This window comes from Festucalex cinctus, chromosome 18, assembly GCF_051991245.1.
Source record: "Festucalex cinctus isolate MCC-2025b chromosome 18, RoL_Fcin_1.0, whole genome shotgun sequence".
Taxonomy (NCBI): Eukaryota; Metazoa; Chordata; class Actinopteri; order Syngnathiformes; family Syngnathidae; genus Festucalex; species Festucalex cinctus.
Genome location: NC_135428.1, coordinates 17,592,329 through 17,607,506, shown reverse-complemented (window position 1 = coordinate 17,607,506; position 15,178 = coordinate 17,592,329). Strand labels below are relative to the sequence as shown.

General features: G+C 41.0%; 1 protein-coding gene across 5 annotated transcripts in view; it reads right to left on the bottom strand.

Moving 5' to 3' along the window:
• cadm1a (cell adhesion molecule 1a) overlaps nucleotides 1-15,178 on the bottom strand; it is a 338,297-nt gene that overhangs the window by 75,610 nt on the left and 247,509 nt on the right. For all 5 annotated transcript variants that reach the window (XM_077504824.1, XM_077504825.1, XM_077504827.1 and 2 more), the window contains one exon: nucleotides 7,687-7,704. In XM_077504824.1, coding sequence (XP_077360950.1) covers nucleotides 7,687-7,704 — 18 coding nt within the window. The remainder of the gene's footprint in view (nucleotides 1-7,686; nucleotides 7,705-15,178) is intronic.

The following is a 15,178-nucleotide window of genomic DNA, read 5'->3' as shown; positions in this document are numbered from 1 at the left end:
CCATCAACACGTGACGTGACTCAAGCATGGCGATAGAAAATGAAAACACACACTCACACCCGCCCACCACTCAGGTGGTCTCGACTCCAACATGACCCTCCATTTTCTACATCATTAGCAACACCGACCGCCATGCATCCTACCACCCGTCCTTACCTTGCAACTCCTACCAGGACCTTTAGGGCTGAGCCACTACTTGCATTTGCAATATAATCCTAATATGATCAAATGCAAAGGCTGGAATTTGACACTGCCGTGCTTGGTTGGTGTCACTTTCCATGAGTTTTGTGACGAGACCTTGTGTGAATTTGTGTGGTTCCTTAAGCAGGGTTGAATCCAATGGCAGGGCTTCGGTGGGTCAGTCTCAGGGGTTTTGCGAAGGTCAAGACTAGGGATAGACCAATTATCGGCCGGGCTGATCATCGGTGCCGATATTTGGCATTTTGTGAAATATCGGCATCGGCTACGGCTTTTTTTTTTTTTTTACAAATCTGAAAGCCGATAAAACTGGTATCTCACTGAGCGGCGAATGCTTGCAAACGTAGCAAATTTAAGAGTTTTCATCAGGATTTGAAAGTTGTTCACAGACAGTTTTTACTTGTCGCAAAGATATTTCAAATATATTCAAACAATTTTTCACTGTCCGCGAAGATCTTTTTGAAACCTTTTACAAAGGTCACGTCAAGTAGCCTGACAAAATTCGCTACATTTGCGGCTCAGTGACATACAGGTGGTAATTTAAATTTACACTTCATAAAAAAAGATGCTATCCTACGCTTTATATTAAAAAAATAAAATAAATTAATTAAGAAATTATGTTGAAATTTTGGAAAACTTAATTGCAGTAGAAAACTTTAGGGAACTATTTACTTGAGTAGTTTTTAATTTAGTTTAACACTCACTGATGATCCTGGAAGCTCACAGCAGTTTTTTTTTTTTTTTTTTTAAAAGAATTTTTAAACAAAACTGTCAATTCCTTATGTGTTTAAAATGAAAAGAAATCATTTTAATTTTATTTGTTTTTATTTTGATGCTAATATTTTCTCTTTTATTGCAACTGAATATTGGTTATCGGTCTCCTTTGACCACTAATAATCGGTATCAGTATCGACCTTGAAAAAAAACATACCGGTCTATCACTAGTCAAGACACACACTCGACTCAAATGATTCGCGATGATACACCCCACTTGGCCATCATTGGCTGCACGTCATCATGCTACATTTACATGCATTTCTTATTCTCATTGTGGGAATGGTGAAAGCATCCCACATGTTATTTGGATTTTTATTCTAATCGCCTTTTTTGCACAACTCCCACATAATACTTCCAATTTACACCGTTAAAATTTCAACTTGCTTCAAAAATTCACGCATTCCGGGGTAAATATCGTCTGATTCCACATTACTTACAGTACTCGCACAATTTGACGTTAAATATCAACTTTTCCCCATTCATTTTCAATGGGACTAACATTGAACTTTGTCCAAATCCCACTTTCCACGCCCACTACCAGCTCAGTGATACTGATCAGTTCTTTTTATCCATTTATCTTCTAATTTTCACACAATTTATCTTTCAATTTACTTCATAAACATTGAGCTTAGCATTCATCTATTGGCATTCAGCTTTCAGCATTCCCACGCAATTTCTCCAGAAATTGCACTTAGTCTAGTTCCTTCATAATATGTCGATCAAAAAAAGAAAGAACGTAGTCGGACAAACGTGCAACATAAATTTACATGTATAATGGAGGGCATGGTGCTCCACAGGGTTCAGTTCTGGGGCCTCTGCTATTAACCCATCAAATATGAACCTGTCGTTCCCGACAGCAAATGATGCATGTTTTTCAAATTACAGTAACTCCTGAACTGTTACCGCTAGCAGAGAAACGGAGCTTTACGACAATACTTCATACATTACGGTACATGGCAGAATGTCACGTGTGAAGAATGAGGAAGTCGTGCGTCAGAGGGGAGTGACTTCAAATCACTGTAAATCCAGAACTGTTTGTAAGAGCAAAGTAATTTCAACGGATTCTGAAAGCGGAGAAGCGGAGCTTTGCATCGATACCACATATGGTAGGTATTTCTCTATGTTATGGCAGATTTTCATTTATGGAGTAGGGGCAAGCACTGTGTCATAGAGGAGAGTGACGCAGGAGACAGGAAATGACGCATGGTTTTCCAAGTCTCCGTAGCTCCAGAACTATTTGGGCTTGCGAAAAAAATCTAAAAGCGGAGGAGCGGAGCTGTTTGTTAAGAGAAAAATAAAAATTAAAAAATGACACAAAAATAGGATTAAAATAGTTTTCAACGAGTTGCCTCTTTGAAGTTAATAGTTGCCAGTCTTTTTTCACTTATTCTCGACGAGCAGAGAGGGGAGGAGTGAGAATTAACGACCGGAGGAGGAGGGATGAAGCACGATGTTATCATTCACGTTGCGCCGATTCCAAGTGGCAGTGGCCTTCCAAGAAGCCAACCGAACAATCTGACGGCTCGAAACGCGGATCCCTAATTGGGTTGCACCCATCGTCGAGCACCTCTAAATATCCTTTCTGTTTAGGAGACGGGGTGGGTGACGAAGGAAGGGGCTGAAATTGCATCTCGAGATGCTGACAGATAAGAATGGACGGCTTAACAAACCCGATTCAAATCAGCGTCCCCCGTCGGCCCTCCTGAAACAAGCAGGGCCGTCTTTAATATTCCGGACTGCATGTCACTTTTCATGGGAGGTGGGCGGCGGAGGCGGGCATGCGGTTATGATAATATGCTAATAAACTACAAAATGCTTTTCAAGGCGTCCAACTGAAGGTTACAGGCGGAGGCGGGTTGCTGCGGGGCGTCCGCTACCTTGTGTTTTTAAACGCGTCCAGACGCTTGCAATGGGCCAAATAAACAACGGTGACAGGACGGAGGTGGGATGCGAACAGCGGGGCTTTGCGCTAATTAGCGGTCAACAACAATGTGCTCCCGGACGCTGTCAGCGGTCCTGCGGGAGAGGACACCCGGAGGAAAATACAGCAAGTGTATTTTTGGCAAATTGGGAGGCGTGTCAGAGGCCTGCTGGGGGATAACGCACAAAAATCAGGTTTTGCTGCTCGTGTAACCGCATTGGACAAGCTGTCAATGCGAGCTAAAGTGATTTCGCAGAGCCGCAGCTTCCCTGTTTTTTTTCTTTTTTTTCTTTTTAATGGGGGTGGGGGGCGCGTCACTGGAGCTTTGAGAAGTCGCTTTAGTCATAGCGTGTTAGTGAAACTGCCATTTGACTTCCTCCTTCACACACCTCCATCGATTAGCACTGGGGAATCTTTTCACACACTCGCACACAGAGTGGAAAAATGTAACACCGGAACACCGCTTGAGTGTTTTTTTTCCCCCCTAGAAAATGCTCTTTTCGCTTACTCTGTAATCAAGAAAAAGGGGTGCAAGGGGCTGTATATCAACCACTAGCTTCCAGGCTTGTGATATCTGGGGAATATTGGGATTTTGCAAAAGTTGCGATCTTTAAAGACCCTGTAAAGTGAACACAGGGATTTATTTCTAAATACATTACAGATGTTTGAAGATAATTCCTGAATATATGCGAGGCACTGAGGACTGCTATGTAGTATTCAGTTGTGGAACAATAGCATTAACTATTGTTCACCATTTCAGTTTTCCACATCTTTTTGTGCGCGGTTAAAACAGTGCCCAGTGAGTCACGAAACGTCACCCCGCATTACAGTTTGAAAGAACCTGAGTGCCTTTGTTCACATAAGTGGTTATCGGGCACAATTGTAAGTGACTTATTTATTATTTATTAGTCACAAACATGTTAGCTCACAAACTAGCTACTGGCTAGCAACTCCTGTCATGGCGTGGAAAGCATTTAACATAACATTTCCAAGACATACTCTATGTTCACTTTACAAATGCTTTAATTAGTAGAGCAAACAATTACGAAGAAAACTATGTGCTTTGAATTTAGCAGCAATTCTATTTCTAGTTACTTTGCGTTTTTTGGAAAGTGGCCCTCAAGCCATAGTCAGGGAACCTTAGCTGCAATACATCCCATCAAGACCGAGAGGCGCTAGTCACCAGCTAGCTTGTGAGCAAACAGGCTTGAGCCTAGTAAAAATGACCAAGTAACCTCAATATTGATTTGATTTATTTGTTCATTTTTCCTTTCGGACAGCATTGTGGCAATCAAACATTACATCATACAATTTTGACATATAATAACCGAAAAGAAAAAGGGCTGGCAGGAAGAAGCATAAAGCTTATAAATTCCCGCCCCCATACTAAACTAGGACAAAATAAAAAAATCAAGCAAAAATAATAAAAATCAACAGAGATGATAAAGTTTCACTCAGTTCATCAAGTCCATGAAGTTAATTATCCAGTTGATTACATTCGGAGACTTTTGATTCAGGCAAATGGATTATTGAAAGTTCAATCAGTTCATCTTCACCAGTGATTTGATCGCATGTAGTTCATGACAGAAGATTCGTTCCAATAGTTTGTTGATCACTTGTTGATTAATACCATGTGGATTATCACAGTCCAGCAGCTTTAGATAACTGGGCATAGTGAAAACCACGTGTCCGACACCTCCTTCAGTCAGATCCGTCTTCATCACGATTTTGGTTCATCGCGACTTTTTTCTCCAGTTCAAGCAACCTTTTGGCCATGTCTCTCCTCATTCCGTTCATGGCAAGGTTGAGTGCTGCAAGGTCGTTTTTCACCAGAGAAGTGTCATCACAGGCCTTAGTTCGGCCGGCTTGCACGCCAGTGATGGCTCTCAGGGCGGCCTCAGCCATTCCCTCTGCATTCTTCTGGCGATCAGACATTTTGCGTAGCGTACAAAACAGCCAGTGGGATCCAATCCCCAGCAGCATCAGCATAACCACCAGCACAGCCAGCAGGTATACGTCCTCCACGTCCTCAATCTCCAAAGGCGTCAGACACAATGATCTCCACTTAGCCCAGGAATCTTCAGCATATCCAGACATGTGAGTTCCACTTGGACATGAACGTTGAGTAGGTCCAGGTCTCATCGTAGAAAAGATTTTGTCAAACGCACTTAGAGACCAGCTAATGAAATCCATATTGGTTTGTCAAAAGTTTTTGGAGCAGAGTGTCCTTTTCTCAGCACTCAGCACAGATGCTGTTTTCAAATGATTCAAGATTCAATGTCCTTGCACTTCAACAACATAGTCAGACGTGTTTACATTTCTGTGTGAAGCTCCCTCCTTGTTGATAACACAAAATTGTGTCGGTTAACCATCTCATCTAATGAGGACTATATAGTTTATTGTCTTAAGACATTTTCCGCAATTATGTTCAAACATGAACATAAATTCACTTAACCGGGTCTTCAAATATCATTGGGGTAAATGTAGTTTACCACAGCCCTGACTAAAATAGGTTGGCGAACAAAGGGCTCTTTTCATTGAACATTCGGAATGGGAGTTTGTTGGTATTTGCTTTATTGTACGTTGTTTTTTTTTTTAATGGTTTGGCTCATGTGGATGAGTAATATTCAACTCAACATTCATGTTTTTCCTTCTTCAATGAAATCTAGAAATCTGCCGCACTGTCATGCTTTTGTGTTTGCATACATGTGATTGATTGAGCTATGTATGCGTGTCTGAGCGTGCATGTGTTTGTGTGTTTAGAAAGAAGCTCTGTGCACACATGGATAAGGTGCCGTGTAAACCCACACTACCCCACCCCCTGCATCCTCCATCCTCTGGCATTCTGACGTCTATTGCTCAGCAAACATGGATGCAGTTGTCTGTCGTGACAGGTAAACTCAGGGAGCACTGAGTAAATGTCTTGCTGCATTGTTTCTACACACAAAAAAAACAAAGAACGGTATCAAATCCATTTAAACGGGGACGGCCGCATCGCCTGTAAGCCTCGCTGCGCTCGTTTTTCATTTGTATGCAACACGGATGCATGAAATTCATGAATAATCCTTTTTCTTATCCAGTTTTTTGTTGTCATATTTCTCCCAAAGTGCCAGTGAGAAGAGCTCGATGCAATAAAAGGAAAAATGTCTCAGAGGAAAAGATGACCCTGAAAGAAAGATTGGATAAGAGTTTGCGAAGGGGTCACCCAAGCACCCAAGGACCACATGAGTGGGTCATTGTGATTTTCTAGGAGTGCTGTAGAGGCGATCATTTGAAAATGTAAAACAATCAAAAGTGTTGCATATGCAGCATTTATTCCTTTTCTAATTATTGTGAAAAATTATTTACATGGTCAGTGTTTTCACATAAAAACATGATAATAATAATAATAATAATAATAATAATAATAATAATAATAATAATAATTTGAAGATATTTGTCATTTGAGAAGTGCGTATCAAAGAGGTAGCCTTTGGCATTAATCAGTCAGTACTGTTACAAAAGAAGTAGCCCTCGTGCAAAACGGTTAGTGACTTCTGAGTTAGCCTGTCGGGGAATGTTCAAAATGAATACTGTGGTGCCTTGACGTAAAGTTCAATCTTTTCTGAATAGGTGAGTTCATGGCATTGTTCCTTTCCAATATTGACGCTTACGTATGTAGTAGTTGTTCCGGTTGGTCGGTAAATGCTTGCACACAATACTGGATAGGACTCACTTGAAAATCATGCTAATTATAACATGCTAATATTCCATAAATAAATAGCCAAGTATAATGCACACCCCAACATCACTTGTAAACAGCATTTATTTTTACACCATACTTGGCATAATAATTTGCTGCCATCATTTATTTCATAAACAATTTGTTCATTTCTTTACTTTTTTTTTTTTTTTTTTAAATGTGTAACTCTGTAACTGCTTTTAAATTGTGCTTTTACTTACAGTATGTGAGGTACATTGAGCTACCTTGTATATGCAATTGAGCTACAAATAAGTCTAACTGTTGCCCCCCCAAAAAGACACTTTCGGACATTCATGGAAAACCGACACTGTACAATATAACGTATACTGTATTACCGTATATTATATACTGAACTTTATATATCATTATATACTGTATATTTTTATATACATGTACACCATGTATTATATATGTACTAGTGAGAAAAAAAAATTACGGTAAGTGTTGCAATCCAGCCTTAGTTGATGATTTAGTTGTCACAGCCGACCACCCGGCAATCGGATGACTGAGAGCTGGCCCGTGAAGGACTGGTCTCAGTCCAATCAAGCCAAGGGGTGATGGGGAGTGTGTCTGGGATGGGGGTGGGGGGGTGGCTCACGTGGGAGATGGCTGGCTTTTCAAGTCTAATTCATGCACATATAAATAACTGTCACCGGTCCCGCTAATTAGATTAAAAAGCTCGGTGGAGTGGGGAAGCCGAGCTAGAGAGGCCGCATGACTTGATTTGCTGCCTGAGGAAATACATATTTCTATTTATTTTCATCAGCCATTTGTCCTACCGGAGCTAGAATGCGTACGTGGAGCTTTACGATACGAGCAGTAGTGAGCCATAACCTACCTGTTAATACCAAGAAACACAGTGACAACAATTCATGTTAAATTATAAATTACAATCATATGATGAGTGTTATGAAAGAACTATGAAAGAACCGTTGTAGCAGTAGCAATATACAACACCACTATTTCTGTAAGATAAGCCTTATACCTAGTAGGTTAAGTTATAATTATTGAAACAAAAATGACAGTAGAATTACTGGACTGGACCTACCTGGAATCTGTGCAGCTCCTGGAGTGGTAGAAAGAGAGGGAAGGAGAGGGGAGGGGGGGAGAAAAACAGAAAGGGAAAGTTAGCATCCAGAGATTTATTATCATTTGCCCCGAGATCGAGGCTTGCGCTGCTAACATATAAAGAAAAGTAAATGCAGGAGGGAGGGACGCGCTTCCATGCTGTTTCGCCACTGAAAACGCAAATGGTTCATCATTAAAAGCTTATTAGCGAGATGGGCGGTCGTTGACCTTTGAATGTAAGCGGGGGGGAAAAAAAGGCTGCTAATAAAGAGTCGCGTATAACTCCAAAGTGAACATTCACATTATTGCACCATTTTTTGAACTAACAGCATGAAATTGAGGCAGAGTAGATGGAACTTTAAAAAAAAAAAAAGAAAAAAAAAGACGTCGCTCCTCAGCATGAACGTGTGGACACACACCACATTGTGGAGCGTCCACATGTCAGAGTCAAGATGAAAACCTCATCTTGACATAACATAGCTTCAAGACTGCGCAGGGAAAATGCTTCTTATATTGTCACAGACGAATATTAAAAATGTTGGCAGTGTGGCAGAACTCTTCTTTGAATAAGTGGAAATACAGATACCTTTGCAAAAAGTGCTGACTAAGTAGTGTGATAAATATATCCTCAAGTAAATTACAGATAGCTGAAAAAAATAACACTTAGGTAGAGGAACCAAGAATGTGTTCTTCATGACTTCCCACTACTTGAAAACTCACTCGTATGGCTCATTATTGTCTGTATGGAATCCAGCCCTGGAGCCAAACGACAGCCTTGGCCCGCGTTGGCGACGAGAGTCTTGCTGCCAAGCGGGCATCGGGACACCAACTACGCAGCGGCTCTTGATGAGAGAACCTATTTCCTCTTCAACTTCAGCCAATGTTCAATCACGGTGATATTGCAATTAGCAGAGCGAGCGAGGCTGAGAGGCGGGAATTGTGCGGAGGGGTTGGAAATGAGGAAGGAGCACAAGGGGGGGTTGTGGCTCCATTGAATTGGTGGCACATTAGGAGTGCTGTGAAAATTATATGGAAGCAAATGTCACTATTTGACGCTTTAACATCCCACAGGGCACATATACCGTAAATAGAGAGCATAAAGTGTATACTCTGAAACTTTGCTGACAGATTAGAATAAGTCCATGAAATATTAAACCAGTGGTCCTTAACCTTGGTATAGGTAGTGAACATCACCAGTTTCTTATGCACATTCACTGGAAAATAAACCACTATTTTTTGAAGATGGAACCCAGGAGCAGGAGATACAATGAAAACAGCAGTGGACCTAGAATTGGACCCTGTGGGACACCATGTCTTCCAATATACATGTGAATTCATATTGCATATATTACTTTCGTTTTTTTTTATTCTACATAGTATTTAGGGACTACAACAATAAAGAAATCCATCACAACAGCCTGAAGTTGACTAATGAGCACACCAAATTCCCTGTAGCACAGATAGGTCGAACCCCTGAGACCGACTCACCGAACCGCTGTGGTTCAACCGAACCCAGATTAAGAAACACTATATTAAACACATTTATAGTCTAACTTTCTTTTCTTTGTTTGACAATGAAATTTCGTTCCTGCAGTGGCGACGTAACCTGACTAAGTACAGCAAGTCTGAACCTCATCCTAGTCAGTCTCTACATTGGATTGGTGAACCAAATGGAGTGGCCGGCGCGAATATCAACCACTCTCACCCACCCACGTTGGAAAGTTTGTTCTTTGCCACAGCCGTAAAACAAGACATGGACTACAAGTCAATGCGGATGAGGTGCAAAAATACCCGCCACTTTGCCTCCTTGTGAGACCTGTGGGAGCTTTCACTATACCGCCCCAGCCGGCGGTCGGCAGAGTGGAGGTAAAGTGGCGAGGACGGCGGAGATGCATTAAACATGAGTCATCCGGGCAGAGTGGAAGACATTCTGACCACTGCGGAGATGACTGTTACATAAGCGGGCTCGCCTTTATTAGTATATCATGTCTCAATGCTTGAGTCACACTATAGGGACGTATTTCAATTTATATTTGATTGCATGACTGTTTGTAAGGCAAGGTTTTATGCATGCCTGCATAAAGGGACAAACTGAAAGAATGGCCTCCAAAACGTCAACCAGCAGGTGACACTCCTGCAACCCTCAACCACTCTCCCCTAAGTTTAAGTATAGCGAGCAATAATGTGTTGATTAAATCTGTGATCAGCTGCCTAAGGGGCATGAAATTGGACATGACGAGTGTGGCACATTAAAAACTAATTATCAATAGGACCCGATCCAATTGTCTTTCCTTTAAACAAGTCACGCCGCTAAATCAAGTGTGGAGAATGGAACACAGCGTATCACAATCAGCTCTGGGTTAACAACCCTACCTGTATTCCGGTGGCTTCCACACGATCGTAATGTCATTTCATTACTGAATGACAGGGTCACACTTCCTGTTCGGAACAAAACGAGCAACATGTACCAACATTCTTGTGCTTAACATATCCTTATATAACAAGATGATGTTGAGTCATTGTGCGGTACATGTCCTTTTTGGGAGATTTTCCATTTTTGTCACGTAGCTAGTTGGTGACTGACTATTGCACACTGTCATGACTGGACATTGGACCCTGAATCCTTCAGGCTGTCCCAGAAAACCTTCCAAAGCCTCAACACCACTGAGACACTATTTTTCTGGTCCAGCCTCAACCCATGCCAGACCTAAAATCTCTAAAACAAAGCATCATATCCAAATTTGAGGTGGGGGCGGTCCAACTAATTTGTAAGTGGGCTACCAGTTGTTGCTGCAAAAGAGCGTTTACGTCGATCATGCCAGAGGTCTATGTGGGGTACCACTGAGGACTAGTCCTAAAATCTTGGCTAGTTTCCACAAAACTTTGAAAAAAAGAGTGACAACTTTTGACAAATATGTTCTTTTTATATTTAAAGCCACCTCATATGATTCCCAGAACTGATACAAATTGAGTTTGTTTGGCCTTGGCGGAGACCTGGAATCTATTCAGTTCTCATCTCATTTAGCGACTGTCAGACTGTCTCGCGAAGAATAACTTTCCACAAGTGTGAAGCAAAAGGTCAGTTATGGCGTGATTAGTTTGCACATTCATTAAGTGACCTAAAATTAGACAGAGGCTACATTTTCACTTGCTGTTCCAAGCACTTCCGAAGGACGCTTCCAACCAACCATGTGGTTGCTAAGAGACTTGCTTGCAGGACTGTTTATAAACCGGCCTCTCTCACCAAAAGCATTTTTGCTCTGTTATGCGCTGAGCTGTAATGCGGTTGTCACTTGATGTAACCTAAGAGGTATAAACATATCCTATCCCCCCTACTCTCTCTCCCCATTCCCATTGCAGCCCCTCCCTCCTTTACAATATGCCTCTTTCTTTTTTCTTTTTTTTTTCTCCCTCTCTTCTTGGATGCTGCTCACCCATCCACGCTCGGTTTTACCTCTGGCGGTCTCTGGGACACAGCGATTAGGACGCCGGGGTCTGTCCTGCCGATAAGGCCGAGAAACCCGCTTTGTAGCCTCCCTCCACCAACAGCCACTTCAAACAAGTGCGCTTGCCTTGACCGCACCGGATAGAAGCAGCCGGAGAAACAAGTCAACACAATAAAGCCCCGCTCGTGACAGTCAAACTTTATGCGCCAAGCTGCTTCTTACCCCAAATAATTTTTGAATGCTAGAGCTTGTTTGCAGTCCCATCTGGCGGATTGTGTACACTCAATGTTACACAAATGATTGTGCTCATAAGCTGAGGTTCATTAAAAACCATTAGGCCAAATGTCCTGACACATTCTTCAGAGATTGTAACAGCAAAAGGACAAACGATTTCTCGTCTGCTTCAGTTATGTTTACACTTGATTCACTGAGAATTTAAATGTTTGGAAATAAAACAGCATGTACAAGAAACTGTCAAAAAAAATGTATACTATATACTGTATGCGAGTCAGTTTTCTATTTCTTTAAAAATCCCCTCAAAATAGCATAAAGTTGTGGCCAGGGCTTAATGAGGCTCCAAGAGAAGAAATTTTAAAAGGATGGACCACACTGGTAATAGTCATTATGATGGATTCATTGATCATTAAGAATTAATAAGCTGTGCAGAATGGAATGTGTCTTCAAAGCAATGGGAGCAAAACGGAGTGCACTTTTGTCTCTGGCAGACAGTCTCAAACGAAATTCCCTGGTTGTCTTCAAGTGCGGGGAAAAAAAAAAAAAAAAAGTCACCTGGGCTGCCTGCCGCCGTGTTTCATGCCACCATAACATATGTGAATGTCTGATATCTGAGTCGTGTTCTTTATTCGTTCCCTACTCTCTGTGACGCCAAATACGGTAGCAACGACAATTACAATTTGATTGCGGTTCATCGGTTGACACTCTCATCCCTACCCCTGTTAAGGAGTAGAACTTTAGTCAAATCTGAATCCCTCAACATCAACTTCATAAGTCTTTACAAGACTTTCCAAGCAGGTGTACGAGGGGTGTGAATTGCCTAGTACCTGACGATTCGATTCGTATCACGATTCACAGGTCACGATTCGATTCGATACCGATTAATCCCGATACGAATTTATAAGTCGATTGTTGCGATTTTTTTTCATTCAAATTTAGAAAATACTAATCAGTAAGCTTGTAGAGTGTAAGATTTATATGAAAATGTATTATTTATTTATCTGAAATTTCAGTCTTATAGAGGTTGTAATCTGTTTCATGTTTGAACAGCATTAAAATAAAATATTAAGGCTTAATGTTCCGTTCATATAACATTCTTCCATGCTCACGGTGTGAATCCTAACCCGAAGTCAGACGTTTTGTTGAATATTTTTCCATTAAAAATGGAAGTTTAAAAATTGATTCACACACACACACACACACAAAAAAAAAAAAGGCAATGATGATAAGACGTTGAATCGGTAAGACTACCGAATGAACAATTCTGAGCTCTTAAAAAAAAAAAAAAAAAAAAAAAAAAAAAAAAAAAAAAAAAAAAAAATCGATTTTTTTTTAATTGAATCGATTCGAGAATCGCGCGATGTAGTATTGCGATATATCGCCGAATCGATTTTTTTTTAACACCCCTAAGGTGTACTGACATCTGACGTTTCAGGTTCCAAAGGCGTGCAATGAACTAGCATGAACTAGCTGGCACATCGAAATTAGAATGTCATGACTCGTCACGTGTACTCAGTAACTGTCGTGCTTACTTTTTGCATCTGTTTTTTGTTTTTTCATTTATGCCACAGAAGTTCCCACACAAACATTTGTTGCAATTATGACTTTAATACTGCGCTAGAATAGGTTAGTGATAGATTACGGCATTACACAACAATACCTTATCGTACAGTTCTTACAATTTTTCAGAAACTCTTTACCACCAGCTGCAACGGCAGGAACTACAATGACTATGGCAACAGAATGAAACCTAACCTTTTTCCATTGGATTGTCAGGTATTTATTTTCCATACCAAGATTTACTGAAATGACGACACTACTACAAATTCACTGACAAACTATGGTTGTTTCCAATTTGCCTACAAATTCAGGTAGTCGCCTTTGTTGTAAACTGATGAGCTCTACAATACAAAACAATTTCAGCAGCCAACTAAAAAAAAAAAAAAAAGTGCCGGTACTCATCTCAAATCAGAAAAATCAAATCTGAAGCAATCAAGAATACATTTTCCATCCACTCAAATATTATCACACAGAGCGATAAGCAGGGTGGGGGGGCTCTGAGTCTAATCCTTGAGGTGTTTTAAAAGGGAAAAGACTTGGGGCCCCCTTTATCTCAGGAGGTCAAGCGAAGGTCCACAAGCATCAATTTTAAATGAGCAGAATGGATTTGCGGTAATGGAAACCCAATGGCTCCAGACAGCGTTGGGACCTGCTGGTGCGAAGAGACACCAAAGAGCGGCACGATAGGCGGCCCACTCGACTGTGCCGGAGTGGAGAGGAAGTGGACAAACTGATTTGGGGTTCACACTATGAAAGTCCTAATGCATAAGAAATCTAGCCGAGGGGCATTCAAGTGAAGCCGTCTCTCTTTCGGGTTTGAATGCTTTGAATTTCCTCCAATTTAAGATGCATCCATCAACAGGAGTGGCGGCCGGTTCGTGCCTGTGAACCAGGTGACCTTGGAAGTTGGAGAAAAGATACTTCAGTTGGGAAGGTCATATGGGAGAACATAAAGATATCAGATTGCCTGTGGGTTGTGGAAGCCTATTTTAGGTGTTAAGCCGCTCTTGACAAAAGGCATACCCAAACATAGATCGACTAGAAATACTCCCGTCACTTTCTGTTACATTTCCGCTGGTTCGCACCTTGAAAACTGTTAATGCTGACAAAAAAAAAAATAAATAAATAAAAAAATCTACAGGTTTAATGCTTTTCTGGCACCGTAAGACTGCTATTATTACCACAGCTAACAGCCAGGGAGCGCATTACTAGAGGAAAAATAAACATCGTAGTTTGTTTTAACCGTGTTATAAAACACATGCTTCAGTTCCAGTTGGTTTGAAAGTTTGTAAAATGACAAACCCGATTAGAAACTCTGTGATTCAATTCAATCAGTCGACATGCATAACTTCAAGTCTCTGCAACTTGGGTTTCTAATTAAGTCTTGCCTGCCAGTGTGGTCTGACTGTACCGCTATTGGCTGGATTTGACAGACAGTGGGAAAAATAATGACGTGAGTCATTATAGTTGCAAAACTGATTGGTCTTGGTTTGTCTTGTGTGTACATAGGTAATGACTTCTTGAAGTAGTACTTCAAAGCTTTTGTTGGTAGCGTCCCTAAATTGGCCTGTTTTGTGATAAATAACAGCCCCCGTGCCTAAGGAAGTCTAAAACAACCCATGTTGGAAAAACAAACAGGAAGTTGGCCATTGTTGACCATTTCCGGGGGTTTCTCAAAGAGAAATATGTTCTCAATTTTGTCTGATCGCTACCAAACTTGCCACACTTAGAAGGATGGATGACGCTAAATTGAGAATAATGTGGGCTTTTCATGCTGCCGTTTGACGACTCGCCACACAACGCCAATTTTTTTTTAATAACTCACATGGTCAGAGTTGACCAAATGTTTTAAGTTTGAAGGCTTTGAAGATGGAACTTGTCCGAAAAATTATACTGGATTCTTACCAAATCTGAAATATTGATACATGAAAGACAGGTGACTACAGTATATACATTGTGCGAAAAATTGGAGTTTTCGTCAATGCGTGAAGGCATGGCGTTGACATGTGAGGATTTGACTGCACAAGGTCACAGCTTGACCAAATAGCTCTATAACAAAGAGGAAGTCTAACAATTTGGTTTGTGCTCATGTTGGACATGTTCTGATGCATTGCTCAAATTCACTTTCGTTATTGCATGACCGTGGCGCATAGCAGTTCATTTGGACGACTCGGCATACTACACAATACTCTATAACTGCTCTCACAATAACCAAACCAAAGTACATCTATG